Genomic DNA, 22,505 nt, shown 5'->3' on the forward strand with positions numbered 1-22,505 from the left:
GAATTAGGATATTGCTCTTCTATAGCTAAAAAGGGAGTGCTTTAAAAAAATTCTATGTGATAAGCCATACGTATGGGCATTATTCCTCACCTCAGTGATAAATGAGATCTGTATAAATCAGCTATGTTTTGATCATTACAGTGACGTCATAGTTCAGTGGCTCATGTCCACTAAATTGTCCTTCTTTCCCAGTATCTTACTTGTATGACTTGATCAGTAGCTGATCCCTCTCACTAACCAACCTCAACTAATACAAGTCAAACTGATGAAAATTCAATCAACAGAGACCCTCATAATCCTAACTCTTTAACTGCCTGACAAACACTGAAACACCCAATGGTACTGAACTCGGTAGTGATGTCCACCAACTCTCTTGGGGAATGGAGAGCTTTTGTAAATGGTGGATCCCCTCATGTCCACAGATGGAAAGTTGGCAGTTCTGGTGTCATTGGTCCAGAATGATTCCTTTTAGAACAAGAGTTATCAAATAGCTTGAAGTCACTGCTGATAAAGCTCTCGGTTTTGGCCACTCAAATAGCTCCATTATATACATGAGGAAGTTGAGGCACAGATTTTATTCAAGTATATCCATCAGAACAACAACAGGATTGCATTATATTTAGTTATAACTGACCTGGACTCTTATTTCCTTTTCCTTCTATGTTTATATTTCCTCAGTCACTTTCTCCAAGCATAACTTGCCTGGTTAGTTCATTTGCTCCTTGTCACTAGCAGTGTTCAGGCAAAAGCCATTCCTGAGGTAGAATCTTCATCTCCAGAACCTCCAGCCTCTCTGGACTCTCCAAACACATAAACACCCTTGAGTCTAACTGAAGACATCTGAAGACCATATACTTGACTTATAAAAAAAAAATTGACCTATTGAGAGTTAATGCTCAAGTTGTTGAACAATAAAAACCATCAATAGGAAGAGCAAACTAAAATCTTTGTGGAAAATTAAAGCTGTAGTAAGAAAGAATAAGAAAAATAATGTAATCTGGTGGAAAGGAAACTGTCCTGTCAAATAAGAGATCTGCGTTGGTACTCTGAACTTAGCTCTGCCACCACTTAACTACAGATATGATACTAGACCAGACTTGTCCAACCCATGGCCCAAGGGCTGCATGCAGCCAAGAATAGCTTTGAATGCAGCTCAACACAAATTTGTAAACTTTCTTAAAACATTATGAGATTTTTTGTAGTTTTTTTAGCTCCTCAGCTATCATTAGTTTTAGTATATTTCATGTGTGGCCCAAGACGATTTTTCTTCTTCCAATGTGGTGCAAGGAAGCCAAAACACTGGACACCCCTGTACTAGACTGTGTCATGCCTCAGTTTCTTTTTTGTGTCAAAGGCAGAAGATAATGAATCTCATGCATTCTTCTCCCTAAAACAACTATTTACAATACTCCATTCAATGTGATTTTAAAAATAAAAAGATTTAAATTTTTGCAAAACTGTGGAGAATTTACCTAAGTGCTTTCTTCGAAGTTTTATCAGCAGATGAGTCTTAATGACAAGAGAAATAAAAGATGGCAGCAAAGGCAGGATGAAAAAAAGCATTCTTAACCTCATCTATGCAGAAAGACAGATCCACCCTCACCAGTAGCAGCACAAAACTGTCTAGGACTGCTATGTGACATGACAGATACTCATATGCTGAAACAATGAGGTAATATGGACAATTGGATAAGTCAGTCAATATTTGGCACCAATCTTAGGTTTGGTGCAAACACTGCCAATACTCACCTCATTAAAAGGGAATTGCTGTAAAAAATAGCCTACCACTGCAGTTTCCACTAGAAGCTCATTCCTCTCTATTCCTTCTAAGATGCAAAGCAGTTCAGCATGCATGGCTGTGTCTCTTCTCTTCATTTATGATACTGTCCAGAGTCACTGAAACTCTTAGTTCTTAAGGGAAGAGGGGATGGGTGTTGTTGGTTTTACATCCTTTGTTAACGTCAAGAAACCAAGCCACATATTTTTTAATAATGAGAATCTGGATCAACTTCAATGGATATTTCAAAAATATATTCCAATTAAACTATTTAATAGAGTCCTGGCTTTTTCTCTAACCCCATCCCATCACCATATGTATCCAATAATTCAAGTTCTTTCTTCTCTTCCGATAAAAGTGAGGGTCACTGAAGTGTTTTGAAAGTTCAGTTTATTTGAAACCATTGTTTTCAAAATGTCAATAATAACCCTTCATACTGGTAAAATTTTAGTGTAAGTACCATGAAGCCTGCTATGCTGCACGTCTAAGTAACCCATGCAAGCTTCCTATGTCTGTGCCTGCCCAATGGTGTCCCTCAATGATCACTCCTTATCCATGTCTACGTACATATTAGGTGGTTGTGCTCCAAGATGAAGTTTGAGAGTGGCTCTGCCCACCTGAGCCACAGTGCCAGCAAGTGATCCCATTCACTATTCATTGGGTACGTACTGGGTGCCAGGCCCTGTAGATCTTGGGGATACAGCATTGAACACAATTGTTGCCATTAATGCCTGCCCTCTGGAACTGGCAATATCCCTGCCAATCTTCTCCGACCAGCCTCCATGATACAAACTCCTGCTTAGCTAGAGCTTGGAAAGGCAACGAGTAAAGCAAGGGCAGAGAAGCAAAGAAGCCACCACAGAACTAAATCAAATCAATGACACATTTTTGTATACACAGCATGTTTATATAAATTTCCTCACACCAAAAAATTATCCCTCTTTTGTAGGTGAGAATACTGGCATGCAGGAATAGAAGTAAATTGCCTCAATGTAGAGAATTCATGACCATCAAAGACGGGGGCCTAGATTTTCCTGAGTCTCTTTAAGCCCCTGTCTCTTAATGGCCATCCGTGAGGGCCTCAAAGCCATGGTGACACCTTGAATAACTATCGACTCTGCTTCTAATCACAGCTTTGTAGGGAGGAATATATAAAAGAGATGGAAATTCTGGATCACTTACTTCACCAGATCGCTGTGAAAATGAATAGTCTAATCATGTTTTAAATAATTAGTCATCAGAAAGGCAATATTCCTTGGTCCTGACACAACTTTGCTTAAATGTCTACATACAGGGACATAAGGGCCTTGAAGGTGAAGATAATGAGGATGATGAAGACAATGATAACTAGTTGTATTAAATGCTTACTATGATTTTAAATGCACTATCTCATTTAATTCAAGAATTCTATTTGATTCTACTTTTCCATATAATGCAGACGATAAAACTGGGTGTCAGAAAAGTTGAGGGACTTGACCAAGGTCACAAAGCTAGAAAGGATCAGTGATAAGAGCCTAGCCTAGACCTAGTCTAACTCCAGAGTCTATGCTTTTAATCACTACACTCATCTTAAAACCTGACAGATTTCAGCAATTTAGGTTACAAACCTAATTCAGTGTGCAAAATGTTAGAAGCTTCCCTGAAAAGGGAAAGTTAAATATAATATATGGGTGCTATGCCTGGGAAAGCTACAGACAAGACTGAGAAAATTTGAAATAAGTCACAACCCATCTGGCCACAGGTTTCCCAACCTGAGCTGCGAGGAAAGAAAAATTATAAATTGGATAAAAAGCACAGAGTTCAAAGCAGTAGGGGGGAAAGTCTACTTATTCCACCAACTGAGAGGGGTGTTGTTTTATATAAGCAAAAAAGGAAAGAACACAAGTTGCAAGGTCCAGATAGGCTTGCAGCAGCCCATTCCTCACCTGGAGACCTGATACAATTTATTCCCATTGTCCAGAGCTAAGATTTTGCTCATCACGAAACTTTTCTTATTCTAAGAAAACTGAGAAGGCTACCATGAGGAATAAATGAAGTTATTTAAAAAACTCTTCAAATACCAAGGCATATGTGAATGCTTAGCAATATTAATAATAATATCATCATCATTATAAATATATAACTGCACTCTTAGGAAGGGAGAGAGCATTTTGAGTGCCAGATGAAATGCTGCCTTTGGACCAGCTTGTTTACCCAAGTGGTGATGCTTTGGTTATTTACAGAGCTCCTGAGTTCTCTTCATTCCAGGAGAATTGGTATAACCCATATCTTGGCCTGAGGCCAGATGTGCTATATTCGGTTGAGCTCCCACTCTGTCCCTGGCCCTATCACTAAGCAGAGGCCTTGCTCCAGGACTTTACCTTGCTGCTTCTGCATGGTGGTGAAGTCTTCGAAGGTGAGTGTGCGCACAGGAGGTCTCCAGAATGCATATGTCTCCATGATGGCTTCAAGTCCAGTTCTGACAAGAGAAAAGCCAGCAAAGGAAGTCATAAATAATTTCAAGAAATGCATTGACTTTTCAGAGATCCAGAGGTGGACTGTCAAACAGGTAATAAAAACATAGATACTAAGAGCTACCACCATCAGGGTAAATTCGGGTGAAAAAACTCAAGGTACAATGATGCTGGACTGCAGGGGGAATAACAAATTAACCCAATTCAGATCATTTGCAAGCAAATCTACAACTATGATGGAATTTTATTCTGACCCTCCTTTAAAGGAGGCTTGGTCTGCAGGAAAAAAAGCATGGTAAGTATTAAAGGTCAAGGCCACTAATATCATGAGTACAGTTGTGCAGAAAGTAACATTGACTGCTTCTCTAGCACAGAACAATGTCATCATCATTACCACACTGCACTGACACAGCCTGACCGAGAGTCAACTCCTCACCTTGGGTATGTACAGAATGAATGGAACTGTCAAACTGCTGTGGTTTTAAAGGCTTCTTAAATCAACAGAGATGAATAGGGCAACAGAAATGAAAGGAGAGGTAAGCAGTGAAATAGACTTGGGTTTCTGCTGCAATAAGAAACACCTACCTGAAGATAAAGAAAGGGCTTTGTCTCAAAAATTATGGCTCAGGCAAAAAGACTAATACATTTCTCCAAATATTCATCTGCATTTTAGTAACCTAATAATCAATCTGGTCTTTGGCCATCACAAACTGTCAGAGTTCAGGAAGTATCCAACATTTTACGAGTACATTCCTTTAAGGCTCCTGGTTCATTTGTATTGGAAATTCCATAAATTGGACTATGTGCATACTGTCTTTTTACCCTGCAATTAACTATGTCTGTAACACATATGCAAGTGCTGTTATACATCATTTTCACATGATTATTGAGGTTATCTCAGACATATTCTTGATGATATCCATACCCTCAAAACAAAATATCAGCTGGGGCTTTGTTTGAAGCTTTGAACACAGCTTCTAATTATTGATCTTTCTTTAAAAAAAAAACTGCTTCACTTAACTAAACAGAGAGAGGAGAAGTGTGGGACCTGTGAGAAAGATGGGAGGAGAATAGGAAAGAGCAGATGGCATAAATCTATTCATTGCAAGGTCACTGGAAGGTGGGTGGTATGGCATCCCTTCCTGAAATGGATTAGCTTCCCCTTTTGAGATGAAACTTCTGCTGCCTGTGTTTCTTTCTTGGTAATGTATTTCCAGAGTTCTCTTCAGCCTTACACAACAAGAATAAAGAAATTTTATTTTAGGTGAGAACAAATATCCTTTACTTATCAACAACTGTAGGATACCCTGAGGTTCTTCTCAGATGAGCTGCTGATATGCTGATTGACTCTTTGTGTTGGAAAATTTCCTCTCTGAACAGGCCTCACTTGCACAGTTAACTTTCTAAAGTCTTCCCTGGAATCTTGGAGGCTTTAAATACACCAATGTTGGCAAACCAAACTCTGTATTTTAAGAAGAGGTTCAGAGAAGAGAGTGTTACATGGTGTTTATTAGCTGTTAATCTGTTAGAAGTAGGAATAGGAGATATCTCCACATAGTCACTCTACATTAATGTTGAATACAGTACATGAAACTATTTGTGGAGAGAAAGAGCCCAGGCAATTAGGGAGTTCAGAATAATAAGGGGATAGGCAGATAAAGCCACACTGAGCCTGGATGGATAGAAGAAATAGATAGGCCAGGCTTAGGTCTTACTGCTTTGTTTTGGAATGTTGGCCACCCACCAGAATATCTTAGGATTCCCTTTAATGGCACAGGAGGCTCACTGAAAATGGCAGAGTCTTTATTGTTCCACCTCCTAGTTCATTCTTCCCAGGAACATGTACTGATCATGAGGACAAAATATTAGCTCAAGGACAAAGAACAGTCCCTTCTCAGTTCATAATGAAGTGCTGGAAGACTATGAAATTGCAATAATATACTGATACACTGCCAATATTTTATTTGTTGAATAAATAGAAAATGAACTTCATTTTCTATCCTAGTTCATTTTGTGCTGCTATAACCTACCATATGCTAGGTAATTTATAAACAATAAAGTTTATTTGGCTCACAGTTCTGGAGGCTGAGAAGTCCAAGAGCAAGGTGCTGGCACCTGGTAGGGGCCTTTGTGCTGAGTCATACATGGTGAAAGATGGAAGGTCAAGGGAGGGCAAGAGCAAGAGAGAAAGGCACCAAACTTATTCTTTCATCAGGAACACACTCCTGTGTTAATTAGCCATTCATGGGGCACAGCTCTCAGAGCCTAATCACCTCTTAAAGGTCCCAGCTATTAACACTGTTGTATTGCAGATTAAGTTTGGAACACATAAACTTTGGGGGACATATTCAAACCATAGCAGTTTCATTTTCATAATAGGCAAGAAGACTGTGACAAAAGTGTTAATAGTTTTATTTTATTTAAGCAGTTAACTCTATATAGAATAGTGACTATTTACTCATGAATTCAAATCTAAAATCCAAATAAAAGAACTGAGTTGTAAAATCACAGATTTTAAATGTAGGAAGAATCTTGGATGTCATCTACTATAACTCTTATGACACCATCTTGAATGGTTATCCACCTCTGTTGGTATATATATATCCCCAGGAAAATTTTCAGTTTTTTGATTGATCTGATATAACTTTTACCCTCTGGTTCCATTACCAATAAGTAAATAGTGAGAGTGACAGGCATTTCCCACAAGGAGTCCACCTGCCACATCCTCAGCAGGGAGACCTTCCTTAGCTAACGAACATAAAGAACAACATGCCACCTATGGACACATATGTAATCCATCCAGGGGTCTGTCACAGCAAGGATCAGTTTGGTAGTGGAATTGTGTAGGGAGGGTTATGGCTCCCAAAAAAATAATGGCTAAGACCATACATGCCTAACCATGTCTTATTAATCCACAGTGGATCTATGTCTTATAAATATATCCTACATAGCATATATATAAATTATTCTATAATAGAAATGATCCTATAATATATATTATACTACAGAGAATAATATTGGTCTCATAGATTTATATTATTGATTTTATTTATGTATTCAGTGTGTATTGTTTTTTAGAAAAATTAATCCTATTTATTTACCATATTCTACCTGTTTTATTTGTCCTCAACCCTATTATGCTTCATTGGATAGATCTAATTATTAGAAGGTACTAGTTCTATATATCAATATTTGGTGTAGTGCCATGGCAAGATTAAACAATTCACCTCTCTCCACCACTAGTATGGTCGCATCTCAAGAGCTTAGGTCCCATGTTCTTCTATGCCCAGTTTTCTAGCACAGTGCTGGTTACAGGATAAGATCTCAAATGATATGCATTGAATTAGTAAGTAGAAGAATGAATGCTTTATTGCTGAGTCATTCTTACACTTTAACAAGCATTCATTTTTCTAAGCCTAAAACTTAGGAACACAACTTGGTGTAAAATAAAGTATCTGAAGACAGAAGAGATCCTCCAGTATTAGAGATTTGGGAATTGTTTCTATAGCTGATTGTGATTGTGCCTTTATTAACTTCAGGTTCAGAGAGGTTTGCATTTTCCTTGTCTTTTTCCATTCCAGCCATAGAACTTCTGAGCTTCAGCAGAGTCTGAGTTCCCTTGCAGGGGTGAGTCATTTCACCTCCCATCTTTTCTTTTGAGAGTTCTTGCCAACCACCTATTAACATCTTCAGCCAGTTGGATGTCTAGTCAAAATTTACCCTGTGCTACACATTGTTTACTCATTTGTCATCATTTTACCCTAGTTTTGTAAAATTTTATCTCCAAGTTTTTAAAAGTGAATTCATTGTCTAACGGGTGAAAAAAGCAGTCCTAGGTAATGGTATGCCATTAACGTGTTCCACATGGTGAGCCTCTCAGGTCTGCTGAACACCAGAGACCTGATGTCATCTCTGAGATTTCCAATCAGAGACGGTCAAATTGGCAAGTGTCCCCCTCTTGCTCATTTTTTCCCTGTTAGCTCCATTGACAACATAGGCCGTATCCAAACCACCTTTGTTCAGTGCTTTGGCTGTAATCACCTCTCTGGTTTCCAGGCCTCTTCTCTTTAGGCTTTTCAGGCTGCTCACTAGCCAAACCAACAGAATGTGCTGAAGAGAAGGAGAAAGAGGAAGAAGAGAAAGCAAGCCAAGGACCTCTTTTGCAAATTGATGATGCCTTGAAATCAATTTATTTGGAAAAAATAGTCAGACTACAGAAAAAAACATCCTTGCAACATTTTCAATCCAAAAAAGATGGCAGTATCATTCCTTCAAAGTTCAGCAAATATTTGATAAGTACAACAATAATTATAATAAATTTCATGACCCTACTTGGTAGCACTCCAATGCACATTTCTGCTTTTCTTTTGTCTTGAGATAGGGAGTTGCTTTTTAATGTTTCCTTTGTTTATTTTCTCTTTAGTTCTGACTTCCTTAATTTTTACTCTTCCCCATACTATTTGCTGGTGACACTGGTAACAAAGGCAACATATGCTATAGGTTGATAAGGCCATTGGTCTTCTCAGTAGAAGACGGAAAAGGACTAAGGGAAGCCTACTGAGACAGAGGTCTTGAAGTAATAAGAGAATTATCCAACCAGAAAAAAATACTTATAATACTAAGTTCAGGAAATATAAAGACAGAAAAGACACAGGGTCTCTACCCTTTATGACTGTCTTGTTTTTTAAAAAAGGAACAAGATATAAATGACTAGTTTCTGAACTATGCAGTAAATGTTACACTGAAGGCATGTATGCCAAGATGCCATGGAATATTGGGCAAGAATCACTTAATATACCTGAAAAAGTCAAGGAAGATTCCACAAAAGGCCAGTTATTTAAGCTTACTATTAAAGAGTAATCAGCAGTTTTCCATCCAGAAAAGAGTCAGTAAAAGTTTTTCTAGTAGACTTAACAGTATGTGCAAAGACTTGGAGGTATGCAAGAGAAGGCATGTTTGGGGGACATAGTTCAGGGTGACTGGAGCCTAGGGTACAGAATGGGAGAAGGGCAGTAGACACCATGAGCATTTATTCCATGATAGGTGCTTAGATTTTGTCCCGTGGGTGGTGCTATGCCTCTGATCCCCTTTCTTTTCCCTTCTAGTATTTGAAAGGACATATAACTAGAATATACTGTTCCTTCAGATATAATTATCACATCTCAACATTCATAGATTTTCTTGCTTGGTTTAGGTAAGGCCAAACCTTCCATACTTCTTTCTCCTTCACTGGATCTGAAATAGAATTACTCAGATCAAAATATCCAGATTACTCAGGAATGTTATTGTCCAGGGATATTCTAAAAGACCTCCCAGCAGAGGTGTGCAAATTGACTAAAAACCTAACCATCATTCAAAACTTGGTGTTAAATAGTACCATAAGTATATCTACATGATGAAGCAGCTGTCATTAATGTGCCTTGCAATGGTTTGGGAGAACAAATGTCCAATGGACAGATGCCTGGAGTTGAGTTAAAATTGCTCCTTACCAAGTGATTCCCAACTTAAGAACCCTGTCCTCCCTTGGAGTATGAATCAGCAGTAATGGCAGTCCATAAAGAGTTTTCATTGACTCAATAAGTGTAGTAATAACCCATGATCATACAAAGTTGGCTAACTAGAATATTAAGTTTCTTTGCATTTGACTGAAATTGTCTAACTTTAATTCAGTAATGCTAAAATCACATGAGGGACAAAATAGCATAATGGTTAAGAGCACAGGCTCTGGGGCTAGATTACCTGGCTTCAAACTGCTACCCTGCTGACTATTAGTGCAACCTTTGCCAAGTTATATAACCTCTTCATTTCTAAGTCTGCCTATCTGTAAAACGGAGATAATCATAATACTTCCTCCTAACTGTGATTTAATAAATGCAGACTGATTAAAGACAAAATGTATCAAAAAAAGAGAGAAAACATAATGAAAGTTTGAGGACCATTGGTCTAACTCAAGCAAAAGAATTACAATCATTCTCCTCAGACTGTAACCTATAATAGAAGAATATACTCTTACTTCACTGAAATCCAAAGTTCTGTCAGCCCTCTGGCTCTGGATTAAATGTGGAGGGAGCTGTATGGTACCTAATTCCATTTTTCGTTGTCTTCTCAAAGAAACAAAAACGTGTCCCTCAAGTCCCTCTAGGCCTCATTATCTTGCAGATATTTCAGACTCCAATATGTTAGCCATTAAAAAGACGTCTCTCTCTTCGATGACACCATCCCTGGGCAAAAGCCACAGATAACAAAATGATCGCCAATTTTCTCTGGCAAGGCCACACAGCCAAGAGGACAATGGTGGAAAAGGCTCATGACAAGGGAGGGCGAACAAATAAGGCAGAAAAAATGTTAAGTACTGGATAAAAGACTACAAGCCAAAGAATATGATAAACAGCTATGGCCTGCATGAAAAGCAGGAGTCCAGCTGGATCATCTGCCAGAATCCAGCACAGGGCCAGCTACCTTGAATTGTAGATGCAGTAGTGCCTGCTGGAGTGTCCAGCACTGATTACTTCCATAGATCTGCTAAATGGCATAAGCCACCCATGCCAGGGATAACAAAAGGGTTTGCAAAATTTGTGGGGGCTGGTAAGAGTGCCAGGAAAGAGTAGAAAGAGATTGGCTGGACAAATATACCCAATGGCTTTAGGGAAACCAAATGAAAATATAGAAATGGAAAGTGAGATAGACACTTGAGATGTCATGCTGGTTGAATTAAAGACAAGTGGTCAGTTCACTGGCTCTAAGCTCACTACATGAGTCTTCAGGAGTGACAGGGAGCCAGAGGTGGACAAAGATACAATTTCTGTTAACTAGCAAGCTACGCCTAGCAGAAGAGAGTGAAACCATTCTCTGTACACTGTCATTAGCTGGATTTACAAATTCTGAAAGCTAATACCTCATAGTGTTCAGTCTTACCATCAGTAAAATGGGAAATAGTGCATTGACGTCATCAACTTGGAGATAAAAATGGACAACTTGGACCACAGATACTCTGTGAAATAATTGTTACTATTGCTTGTATACTTATGATTTGAATGGCTAACAATAAATATATGAGGTTAAACTGTATGAAATTGCTAGCATTTTGCCATTTTTGACCTATAAATACAGTAATTTTCTATGTTTAACTTAATAGATAAAGGTATAGATAAGATTTGAGTTACTTGGTTATAATAGAGAGCTCTAGTAGCAAATTTTAACTGAGATCCTCTGTATACCCTTTCTCCTCCCACCCCCAATGACAAGTTGTTTCAGATTTCAGCAAAAACAAACTGGCCCTGGGATTAATTCCTAGCCTACTTTTCCTCGTCCCTTCTTTTCCTTCTGCTAATATTAGGCACTTTGATTCCTCATCTTACATTCCACCTTCCATTGGGTGTTGTGAGAAGGGGCTGGCCCTCCAACAGGGGACACCTATTTGTGCCCAAGAGAGGTGGTTCTTTATAAACATGGCCATGGGACAGCAGCTGCTGAAGAGGGGGTCATGGGAAAGTTCGTTACTCCCAGATATTTTCTCCACCTCCACTAGACAGAAATTATTTCTCTCAGGTTAAGTATCAACCTCATTAAACATTCTCTTTCAGTGAGCAAATATATCCATTCCCGTAATGCAGTGAGTGGCACCAGTCTTAGATCAGCATCCTCTGACATGTTATGTAAAAGGACACTAGGCACCAAGAAGGACTGCCACCAGCCACATTCCCAGCAAACAGCACTGCTGGCTGCAAACACTCCGAGAATGAACTGAGACTCAGATTTCTTCTTGCACCTCATCCTGCATGCCCTATTGTTTCTTCAGTGAGGGGCAATTCATTAAAACTACTTACCCATATAAAACAACTTCCTTGTGATACAGAGCCTGCCACTGGCTCCTTTCTGACAGTTTCTAAGTTATAGAATTTGAGTTTCTGGCTCAGGCTTCCAATGGTGGATTTGAAAGAGAAAAACATACCCTCCTAAAAAGTTGTACCAATTCCCTGGGCTACAGAAGGGCCATTCCACTTGGGCCCTATCATGGGACCAACAGCAGTGGCTTTGGGGTGTCATACCAGCTGGAAATATCTGGAGGAAACTGTGTCAGATGGGACAGTCCCACCTGCAGCTGTACTAGATGCAATGGAGGCTAGGAGTAAGGGTAAAGCCCAAGGTCACAGACAGGATGAAGGCTCCGTCAGAGGAAATCCCAGAGTCTTTCACTCCATAGCACTTTTAAGACAAGTTCATAGAACCCTTCACTACTCAGACAGACCACAACCTTAATAATCTCATTTTTATGTATGTGTTTGCTTTGGAGGAAGTCCCTGAGAATTATTATATAAAATTTCCCAAGCTGACTTGTGCTTTCTGTAAAATCTTGGCAGCCACCCTATCAAGGGTGGCTTGATAGGAAGAAGTTTTCACATCAGATGTGGGATGAAAGATGCAGTCTCTTTCTTTCCACTTCTTTGGTTATCTCTTTCATGTGCAGGGTCTTGGCAGTTGTCATGCTCCCTCTAGCTGAGCACAGTGGACTCTCCAGGTACGTGTGCACATGCACCTCCCATAGGTGCTTCTCAACAATTAGACCCAGTGCAAAGACTCTTGCTCCTCTTTAGCTTCAGGATCTTTGTCTTCTCCTTGGTGCAGGTTCCCCATTGGGGTGGCCATCCTCAAAGACATAATTTTACCTCTTGGTTCACTACTGGGTGTCCTTTCTCAACCAAACCTCATTCTGCTTTAGCTCAGTCTCTGGGAACCACTTCTTTCCTGAAGCTCGCAGGCACTGAAAATTGCTAGGTATCTTTCTCCAGGGAGCCAGAACACACAGACATGCCCCAGCTACCCAGAGCCAGATCAGAGGGTCTCAAGGGTGTGTGTGTCTAATCTACAGTTAGGCTAAATCAATGTCTTACAGCAGTGATCAGTCTCCGATTTTAATCACAATTGCCATTAATCTTTAAACTAAGCCTATTTAGAGATTTGCTCCTTCTTCCCTCCTTATGTGGTGTTCAAAACTAGCTCCTCACTGCTGACCTACCTGATTTCCCTCTGGCTGGGATAGGGCTTTCTTTCTCTAGAGCTCCTGATTTTTAATTTCTGTGCCATTCATCAACACCTTTTTACTGTTTTGTAGCTAAATGAAAAATTATTGTTTTATTCTCTATTCCTGGCACCATGGAAAAAAAATACAAGAACAGAAACCTGCAATAGGTACAGTCCCAGTCTTCCAGGAGCTTATATTCTAGTAGGGGGCAGAGCCCAGGAACACAGAGCACAAGACCAAAAAAAAAAAAAAATCTCAAGCTGAGAAAAGCTATCTCTCCCTGAAAACAGGCAAGTGTTACTGTCTCCCCCAGTAAGAGAAATCTCCCAGAGGCAACCCTGGATATTGTGCCTGACAGCTATAGGCCTGATAATAGGTGAACACTGCCCCCATCCCACACACACACCCAAAACCAGATTTGGGCCACACAATTTCTAAGAAATCTAGAAGTAGAAACAACTTAGAAAAAAGAAAATAAAACAATTTCCCTCCTATTGCAGAGACAATGCCTGGAAGCAAAATCTGTCAGTGATTTCACTCCAGAATAAATGGCCATCTGCTATGCTTCCCCACAACGTGAACACACACGTACACCTACTCCTGTCTCTCTCTCTCTCTCTCACACACACACACACTCACACATATATAGGTATACTTATACTTGCACACATTCACACATATATGAATACTTACAATATTTATACATACACACATAGACACACACTCACACATATACAGGTTTACTTACACATACGCACACTCAACATTCACACACACACACACACACATGCATGCATGCTCCCAGTGAAGACTTCTCATCAGGGGCTTAATTACTTGGTAATGGAAAGTAGCAGTTCCATAAGTCAAGTCTGAAGGGTGGAGACCTTCCTATGCTTCTCACCTGACACTTCCTAAAGAAGCAGGGAGAACTACAATAGGCTCTAATGATGGTGGCACCACAGGACTGAAATGTGGACTCACTGGGGCTCCCCTTGGGGTCTTACACAGTCCAATGAATATCACCTCTTGTTTCACCCAAGCTCAGAATCTATTCTGTGGAAGGCACAGGAGCCTAATGCCATGGAGACCAGAATACCATTTTTACTATAGATAAAGGTGTTTGGGGGTTGTGGCATAAGCGAGAAGGCTGAATGAGCTGGCTTGAACTCCCCTGAAATAAGCTGATGCCCCAGAAATGTAGGCCTCCTCTGCTAGACTTTCCACATAATGAAAAGACAGCTAGGAATGTATGTTCTGCAGGCAAGCAGGCAAGAATCTGGGGGGTTCCTTCCTCCAGACTCATGTATCAGATCAGTCATTCTGGTTCCCATTGAGAGGAATGAGAAAGGGATGGGGCTAGAAGCCAGGAGGACTTCTCCATGGATATCTCTGTTTTGTTGTTGTTGTTGTTGTTGTTTGTTTGTTTGTTTTCTTTTTCTTCTTTGAGACAGAGTCTCGCTCTGTTGCCCAGGCTGAAGTGCAGTGGCATGATTTCGGCTCACTGCAACCTCCACCTCCCAGATTCAAGCGATCCTCCTGCCTCAGCGCCCCCAGTAGCTGGGATTACAGGCACGCGCCACCATGCCCAGCTAATTTTTGTATTTTTACTAGAGACAAGGTTTCACCACGTTGGCCAGCCTGGTCTGAAACTCCTGACCTCGTGATCCACCCACCTCGGCCTCCCAAAGTGCTGGGATTACAGGCATGAGCCACCGCACCCGGCCAGATGTCTCTTTACATCAACATATGAAAAATGGGAAGCTAGTATGCTCAGCCACAGGTCCCTCAAGCACTCTTTTCTATGCTTCAGAGGACATAGCTGTCAGCCAGGGGGCCACACTCGGATGGTTCTGAGTGTGAGAGGCTTATGGGCTGAGAGAGACTCTCATAGGCATTTGAGGAGAGTGTCGTGGGTGGCTGTGTCCTCCCCATCTTTCCTCTCATTCCCCTCTTCTTGAGCCTCTGGATTGTACTAGGAGGGATTGAGATCAACAAACCTGAACATGTTTTGGTTTGAGGTTTGGCAAACTCTGTAACTCCAAAGTCTTCCACAAATGTTTTGTGTTCTGCAAAACCAAAAAACATTGGACAAGCACTTTCCCTCCTAATTTTTAAGCCCATGTGTGTTTAAAGGAAATGTAATCCGTATGTTTTGGGTACATTTATATGCAACTCATCAAACCATGCTCCTCTGCATGAGTAGTCACTTGATGTCTAAAATGCATGGGGAAGATCTTAGATTTCCAAGATTTTTGTTGTTGTTGTTGTTGTTGTTTTACCACAGAAGGGCAATAGATGAGGTGCTTGATGGAAGGTGGTGAACTGGGTCCTGATTCTGGCACAGAACCACCAGTTCCCAGAAGATTTGCAAATAATTCTCTATATTCTCATCTATCAATATTTCCCACCTGCAAGGTGGCATTAATAATTGTTGCCCTTATCAGATCCTGTGGGTAGCCAGTGAGAATTAAAGTGTGATTATCAGGTAATTTTGAGATATTTAAAGAGAAAAATACAAGGGCCCCCTTACTTGCCGTAGCAATTTATTTTAATCTAGTTTTCCAGAATGCTGAAGGACAAAAATGGCTTCTATCTTTAGTAATTCATCCTTGCCCCATCATGAGACACATGACTTCAATGTCATTATATCATAGTTTCACCTGCTAGGGAAGGTCAGGCTGGCTTCCTGTTCTCTACTAGGAAAACACTTACTTACACGGGGATAGAAAGTTGATAAAGAAGTCATGGGGAGTAGACTACGAAGACAAACTGAGAATATACAGTTTGATTTACTTGGAAAAGCAAAGGTGCTAGGTTACTTGAATAGTGTTTTTACACAGATTAAGAGGTAGGATTCTGCCTTTTAGAGTTAGAATTCTGTTCTCAATATCTGTTGAAGATAAAATAAGTCAAGTGTAAACTGTTAGCATGATAAAGCACAAACCATTCAGGCTTTGAAGTCAGGCAGAGTCGGTTTTAATACCTGCTCCAGCTTTACTTTGTGACAGTAGGAAAACCCTAACCTCTCTGAGCCTCAATTGCTTCATTTGTAAAATACGAGTTGTTTTGAAGATTAGAGAAAGCATAATTAAAGGTCTGGAACACAGTAAGTTAACTGATAAAATTTCTGATAGTACTTAAAGTAGCCCTCAGATTTTGATGGAACATAATGAAGAATTCCCATGGTATCAGAAAAGAATAAATAAATAATGCTGTGAAATGGATTAACGAAGATCCATAGTTCTGCTTTCCTGAATCCCTTAGAGAGAATAGAGCCCATTAGGAAGGACACGCACATAACTGTCTGCCCTGAGCAGTAAGACAGTCACCAGCCTTCAGGCCAGTAGAGAAACGAGGGCCTCAGCACTTGAACTGAGATGTCATCACAATTCCTAACCAAAAGCAAATCCTTCAAGACGCAACAGTCTAATTCTCAAAGTTAAAGAGTGGCTCTAATTCCTACAACATAGATCTAATGCTGGTCAACACTAGCTTATCTAGCCTACTTTTCTGTTCTAAATCATGCCTCAGCACCTTCATTCTCATGATGCTCAGTCATGTTCCTGGGCAGGGGTCACGCCTTGTAGCCACAGGGCCTCCTTGATGTTGCACAGACATGCCTGGCACACGTCTGTCTTTGCACTTGCTGTTTCTACTGCCCAGAGTGCATAGTTGGTAGCTTCTTTTGCAACATTCATGGCAACTTATCAGGACACCATCCCTATTCACACTGTAAAAGTGTCTTCCACTCTCACTCTGCCTCTTAATCTGATTTATGTTTCTTCTTTGCATTTATCAATAATTGACATACATATTTCTTGATGCCTTTGCAGTGCAGACAATAAATGGTTAAAGTATGTTCAGATGGCAATTTCCAAGGATAGGGTGGCTGCTCATAGGAAAGCACTTATTTAGAAATCAAATTAAACTTTAGAAAAATGAATAAAAACTCAGAAAAACAATGACTCAAATGGGAGAAAAAAGCAAAGAAAATAAAATATTTCAAGTGCCAAGAATAAAATAAGCAAATACTAAATGCTATTGGAGATACAGAAGGAAGGAAAAAGAAAGAAATAGTTTAATAACTAACACCAGTAGGTTGGAACCCTTGAGAGAGAGAGAGAGTTGTATCTAGAGCAGAAATTCTTAACTTTAAGACTTTTTTGAAAATCTGAAGAAAGATATAGACCTCTCTCCAGGAAAAATGTGCATCTATTCATTCAAACACAATTTTACCTACAATATCTGGAACCCCTGAAAAATCTATCCATGTACTTCAAGCTGAAGGTCTTAAAAGCCCTTGCATGCCATGGCCTACCTCCAGAAATAGCCTGTCATGAAAGTCCTGCCCCAAAGAATCACCACCAAGACAGGTCTAGAGGCTTCTTTACAAAAGGCTAGCTTCATTTTTGATCTCCTTATCACTAACAAGGTCTTCTGTTAGCCCATAGTGCAGAACCTTGGAAAAGAAGGCAATAGGAAATGGCTTGCAAGCACATTCTGCTGACCTGGACATGTAAAATAAGCTAATGGGAAGGAAGAGGATGGGCCATCTGAAATGAAAGTAGTAGGTATTCATTCCTCACTGGCTAAATTTTGAAAATGACGGCCTTTGTCTTGTTATAAACAAAGAATGATCAAAAGGAAAGCATTTGACATGTAGTCCATATGCCTGAGTTCTACTATGCTCTACCACTAACAAGTAGTTGCTTGACCAAAAATATATTGCTCAATTTTGTTGTCTACAAGCTGGAATTTTGAGTGATTTTTACTTTTCTCAGTACATACAATTTTTTAAAATTCTGAGGTGAATACAATTTTATTCAAATCTAAATATATTTTAAATATACATAAGTTTAGTAGAGAAGTGATTCATAAGTCATTTTGTAAAGAAAATGATTGCCATAACTGATTTTTAGCATAAATCTGGATTTTAATATAATGTACTGCACATTTCACAAAATGGTTTGAAATAAAAGTTTTTGGTTTATTTGAAAACTCTTACAGACAGAATACCAAAGATAACCCCTGGTAATCTGTCATTTGAATGTAAATAAATGCCCTCAAATTATAAAAAAAAAAAATCTATTAAAATAAACAGTCATTGCAAAGCCTACGCACTTTATGAGACAGATGTGTCACATTTGTGGATTCAATACTGTCTATACAAGATGAAATTTTCTGATTGAATAATCTTAGATATAGCTGGTTTCCCTACCCATTTTGATTCTCTCCTAACTTTCCATAGGTAACAGCTTTTAATTTTATATAGGAGGAGTGAGAAAGAATTTCGAGAAAAGAAAGAAGTATCAACAAGAGAAATGACACAGCCTCTAAGGACATTTATAGCAGGAGCAAATGGTCCTATAAACTTCAGCAATAAGAGATTCACTATATAATAACCTAGTCATAATGACTGAGGCTAAGTCATCAAGAAAGGGGTGTTCTATAAACTCTCTTTTCTAAAGCAGGAAGCATCTGATATATTTTGGAACTATTTCCCAGGAGAAAAACAGTTACATTTTTTTCACACTGTTTTAGCTCTTAAGGTAGTAATTTTCTGAAAAAATGTTATTTGTCTACAACTCCTTGTTTCCTGGGAATGAGAAATATATGAGATATCACTGCAGGTGCTGAAGCCACCTATAGATACTTATCAGAGAAAAATGGCAATCTTTTAATGATAATAAATTACCATAAAATTTGTTTTAAGTGACTCAATTACTAAATATGATGTGGGGAAGAAAACAGCATGAGGGATTTGATCTGGTGATTTAGACTATGCAACAAAGAATTTGATTCTTACGTTAGCTATCCATTTCTCTTTGCCGAAGTGTACACAGTGGCGGAGCATACAGGTGTTTTCTAAAAGGCAGGAGCCATCAACCATCAGCAGGATGTGAGGGAAGTAATGTCACATAGAAAAGAAGTGACTCTTCCCCAGTGATTCTTACCTGTTTCTCCCAGAATCTCTGAATCCTTTAGCAAAAGGGTTTCGGTCAATTTTTAATCTGGTAATCTGGAAACAAACAAATAAGTATGAATTGCTTTTATATTAACTGATTTCTTTCTTAGTACTCCTAGAAAATTACAAAAATCACTTTTTTAATAACAGTTGTTGCTTTTATTTAATTTCCTTTCAGCTCGAGATTTAATTTGAAGCTGGATATAGAACTTGGCCTGGCACACAGATGTCTGACCCACCCGACTCACTTCTCTATAAAAACTAAAATTTGCCCAGTATGTGACTCGATAAACTCTCTCCTACTCACCTTCCTTGCCCCAGAGTGGTGATAAATCACTTGCCTAGACAGATATTGAAATGGAAAATTGGTCAATGGTCACGTCCATGGTACATGACACACGGGAGGCACTTAAAAAATGCTTGTTGAATGAATGAGTAAACAAATGATGTGTAAGTGAGTTAATAATTAATAATGGACTCAGTCAATTCAGTTAGGTGGAATCAGACCACAAGACAATCTGCCTTAGCCTGAAAGACCCAAAAAATTGACTGCATTTGCCATTTCACTGAAGGCATGCCTTTCCTACCACTAGAAATTATTCATTTAATGACTTGAAATGTTCATGTAGAAGACAGAAAAAGCAGACTTTTGCCAGGGTCTTACCCAAAGGAAAATCTACAATGTGAGACTGAATGGGGCAGGATGCAGTACATGTTATCCAGTCTCCAAGACTCACAAGCAAATCAGAAACAAAGAGCCAGTTTCATAAGGCTGACCAAGCTAGCACATCCAATTGTGTCACCAGCTTGGTCCTCAGGGGCCATGTGGTTCAATGCATAAGTCCCCATCCATTGCATCTTATCTTAGTTCTGGCAAACCCTGCCATGGTTGTATATATTGCCCTCATGCCTGTAGACTAGAACAAGCCTGAACAACATATGTCACATGCACTCTAGTGTTTCCACTTTCAGCCTTGGTACCTTTGTGTCTGAATTGTTAATGACTCACTACATGCAAGCAATGGAGACTTAGGCATAGGTGCTAGGGAGCTCAGGAAGGAAGGAAGGCACTCCCAATGCAAGGTGATTCTAGAAATAAGGGAATCTCATTATTTAAGACCATCTTCATATTTTTGATAATTGTAGAACGTATCACTAGGACAGCTAAAGTTGTTTCCTACATTGCAAATCTTTCCTAGTTCTCTTTCACCTCATTTTATCAGAGTGGAATTTCCCAAGACCGCAGTCTTTAAAGGTCTTTCAAAGCAATGTGAGATTCTGACAAACAGACTCTGACTTGAAAGAGTCTTCCAGGCTTCAAGGTTATTTTCTTCCTAAATATTCCTTGCCTTTAAAATTGCACACTAATTATGCAGCACTAACAATGTAGCAAAAGCAATTTTACATGTATTTTATAGACCATAGCAGGAATCTAAAGGTTTGGCTTTCTAAAGTCGAGTGTCTGCCATATGAATACTGTATTGAGTTTAAAGAGTGTCACTGCTTTTCTATGTTTGACCGAAAATCAGTTCTTTCTTCCTCCATAATCCACAGCAATAAACCATGCACCATATTTTCTTTTCAAGTTGGGGTTATAATATTTTATTTTCTCTTTCAAGTTGGTTTATCCTGTCCAACTCATTTATGATAGGGATTTCTGACACATGACTGTGATACCATGTTTTGGGGGTCTCCACAGACCCCTGTAAATATAACAGTGCTCTACTTCATGGGCCCGGGGGAAATGGTTGAAAATATATTTCCCACAGCTCATTGGATCCCAGGCCAATGGGTATGCATGGAAATTTAATAGCAAATGCCTCAAGTGTTAGAAAAAAACAATATCTGTACACTTGTTTTAAAGCTTTTAATGTGAGAATTAGGGAGCTTTAGGAAGAGAGTGGTTGTGCCACTTATCATTTATCATCAAGTGCCTTCTGTGTGCAAAGCAGTGTGACAAGCAACACAGGTGACAGAATGGTGTACAGCCAGTGTATAGCTGTGTGTCATCCATTTTTCCTCAAGGAGCTTATAATCCAGAAGAAAGAAGCAGATGTGCACTAACAATTACAATATAAAAAAGAAGGTCATAAAGTTCACAATAAAGGCAAAGTACCCTGAAAGCTTAGACGAAGTAGGAATTACTCCATGTTGAAGGGCTCTGGGGTTTCACGTTAGAGACAGCATGTGAGCTAGGCCTTGAAAGATGTGTAGGATTTTAATGAAAACACAAGAGAAGGAAAAAGGACAAAGGAAGCATTTCTTAAGAAAGGCACTATGTAACACAGGATATGAACAGACACTTCACAAAAGAAGACATTTATGTGGCCAAGAAACACATGAAAAAAAGCTCAACATCACTGATCATTAGAGAAATGCAAATCAAAACCACAATGAAATACCATCTCACGCCAGTCAGAAATGGCGATTATTAAAAAGTCAAGAGGCCAAGCGTGGTGGCTCATGCCTGCAATCCTCATACTTTGGGAGGCCGAGGCAGATGGATTGCCTGAGCTCAGGAGTTCAAGACCAGCCTGGGAAACATGATGAAACACCATCTCTACTTAAAAATACAAAAAATTACCTAGGCATGGTGGTGTGCACCTGTAGTCCCAGCTACTTGGGAGGCTGAGGCGAGAGAATTGCTTGAACCCAGGAAGTGGGAGCTATGGTGAGCTACGATTGCACCACTGCACTCCAGCCTGGATGACAGAGCAAGACTCTGTCTCCAAAAAAAATAAAGAAATAAAAAATAAAAATAAATAAATAAAAATCAAGAAAAAACAGATGCTGGCAAGGCTGTGGAGAAATAGGAATGCTTTTCACTGTCAGTGGGAATGCAAATTAGTTCAATTATTGTGGAAGACAGTGCAGGGATTCCTCAAAGACCAAGAACCAGAAATAGCATTTAACCTAGCAATCTTATTACTGGATATATACCCAAATAAATAGAAATCATTCTATTATAAAGATATATGCATGTATATGTTCATTGTAGCACTATTCACAATAACAAAGACGTGGAATCAACCAAAATGCCCATCAATAATAGACTGGATAAAGAAAATGTGATACATATACATCATGGAATACTACACAGCCATAAAAAGGAATGAGATCATGTCCTTGGAAGGAACATGGTTGGAGCTGGAAGCCAATATCCTAAGCAAACGAACGCAGGAACAGAAAACCAAACACCACATGTTCTCTCTTATAAGTGGGAGCTGAATGATGAGAACACATAGACACAGGGAAGGGAACAATACACACTGAGGCCTGTCAGGGAGC

The 22,505-nt window shown here is 39.4% G+C and overlaps 1 protein-coding gene across 4 annotated transcripts in view; it reads right to left on the minus strand.

The window, feature by feature from the left end:
- The window catches only part of TBX15 (T-box transcription factor 15), a 104,992-nt gene that overhangs the window by 11,609 nt on the left and 70,878 nt on the right, over positions 1-22,505 (minus strand). For all 4 annotated transcript variants that reach the window (XM_016924806.4, XM_016924810.4, XM_016924813.4 and 1 more), the window contains exons 6-7: positions 19,207-19,271; positions 4,138-4,235 (exon numbers count right to left, since the gene is read on the minus strand). In XM_016924806.4, the coding sequence (XP_016780295.1) occupies positions 4,138-4,235; positions 19,207-19,271 (163 nt within the window). The remainder of the gene's footprint in view (positions 1-4,137; positions 4,236-19,206; positions 19,272-22,505) is intronic.

The sequence above is a fragment of the Pan troglodytes genome, chromosome 1 (genome assembly GCF_028858775.2).
Source record: "Pan troglodytes isolate AG18354 chromosome 1, NHGRI_mPanTro3-v2.0_pri, whole genome shotgun sequence".
NCBI classification, from domain to species: domain Eukaryota; kingdom Metazoa; phylum Chordata; class Mammalia; order Primates; family Hominidae; genus Pan; species Pan troglodytes.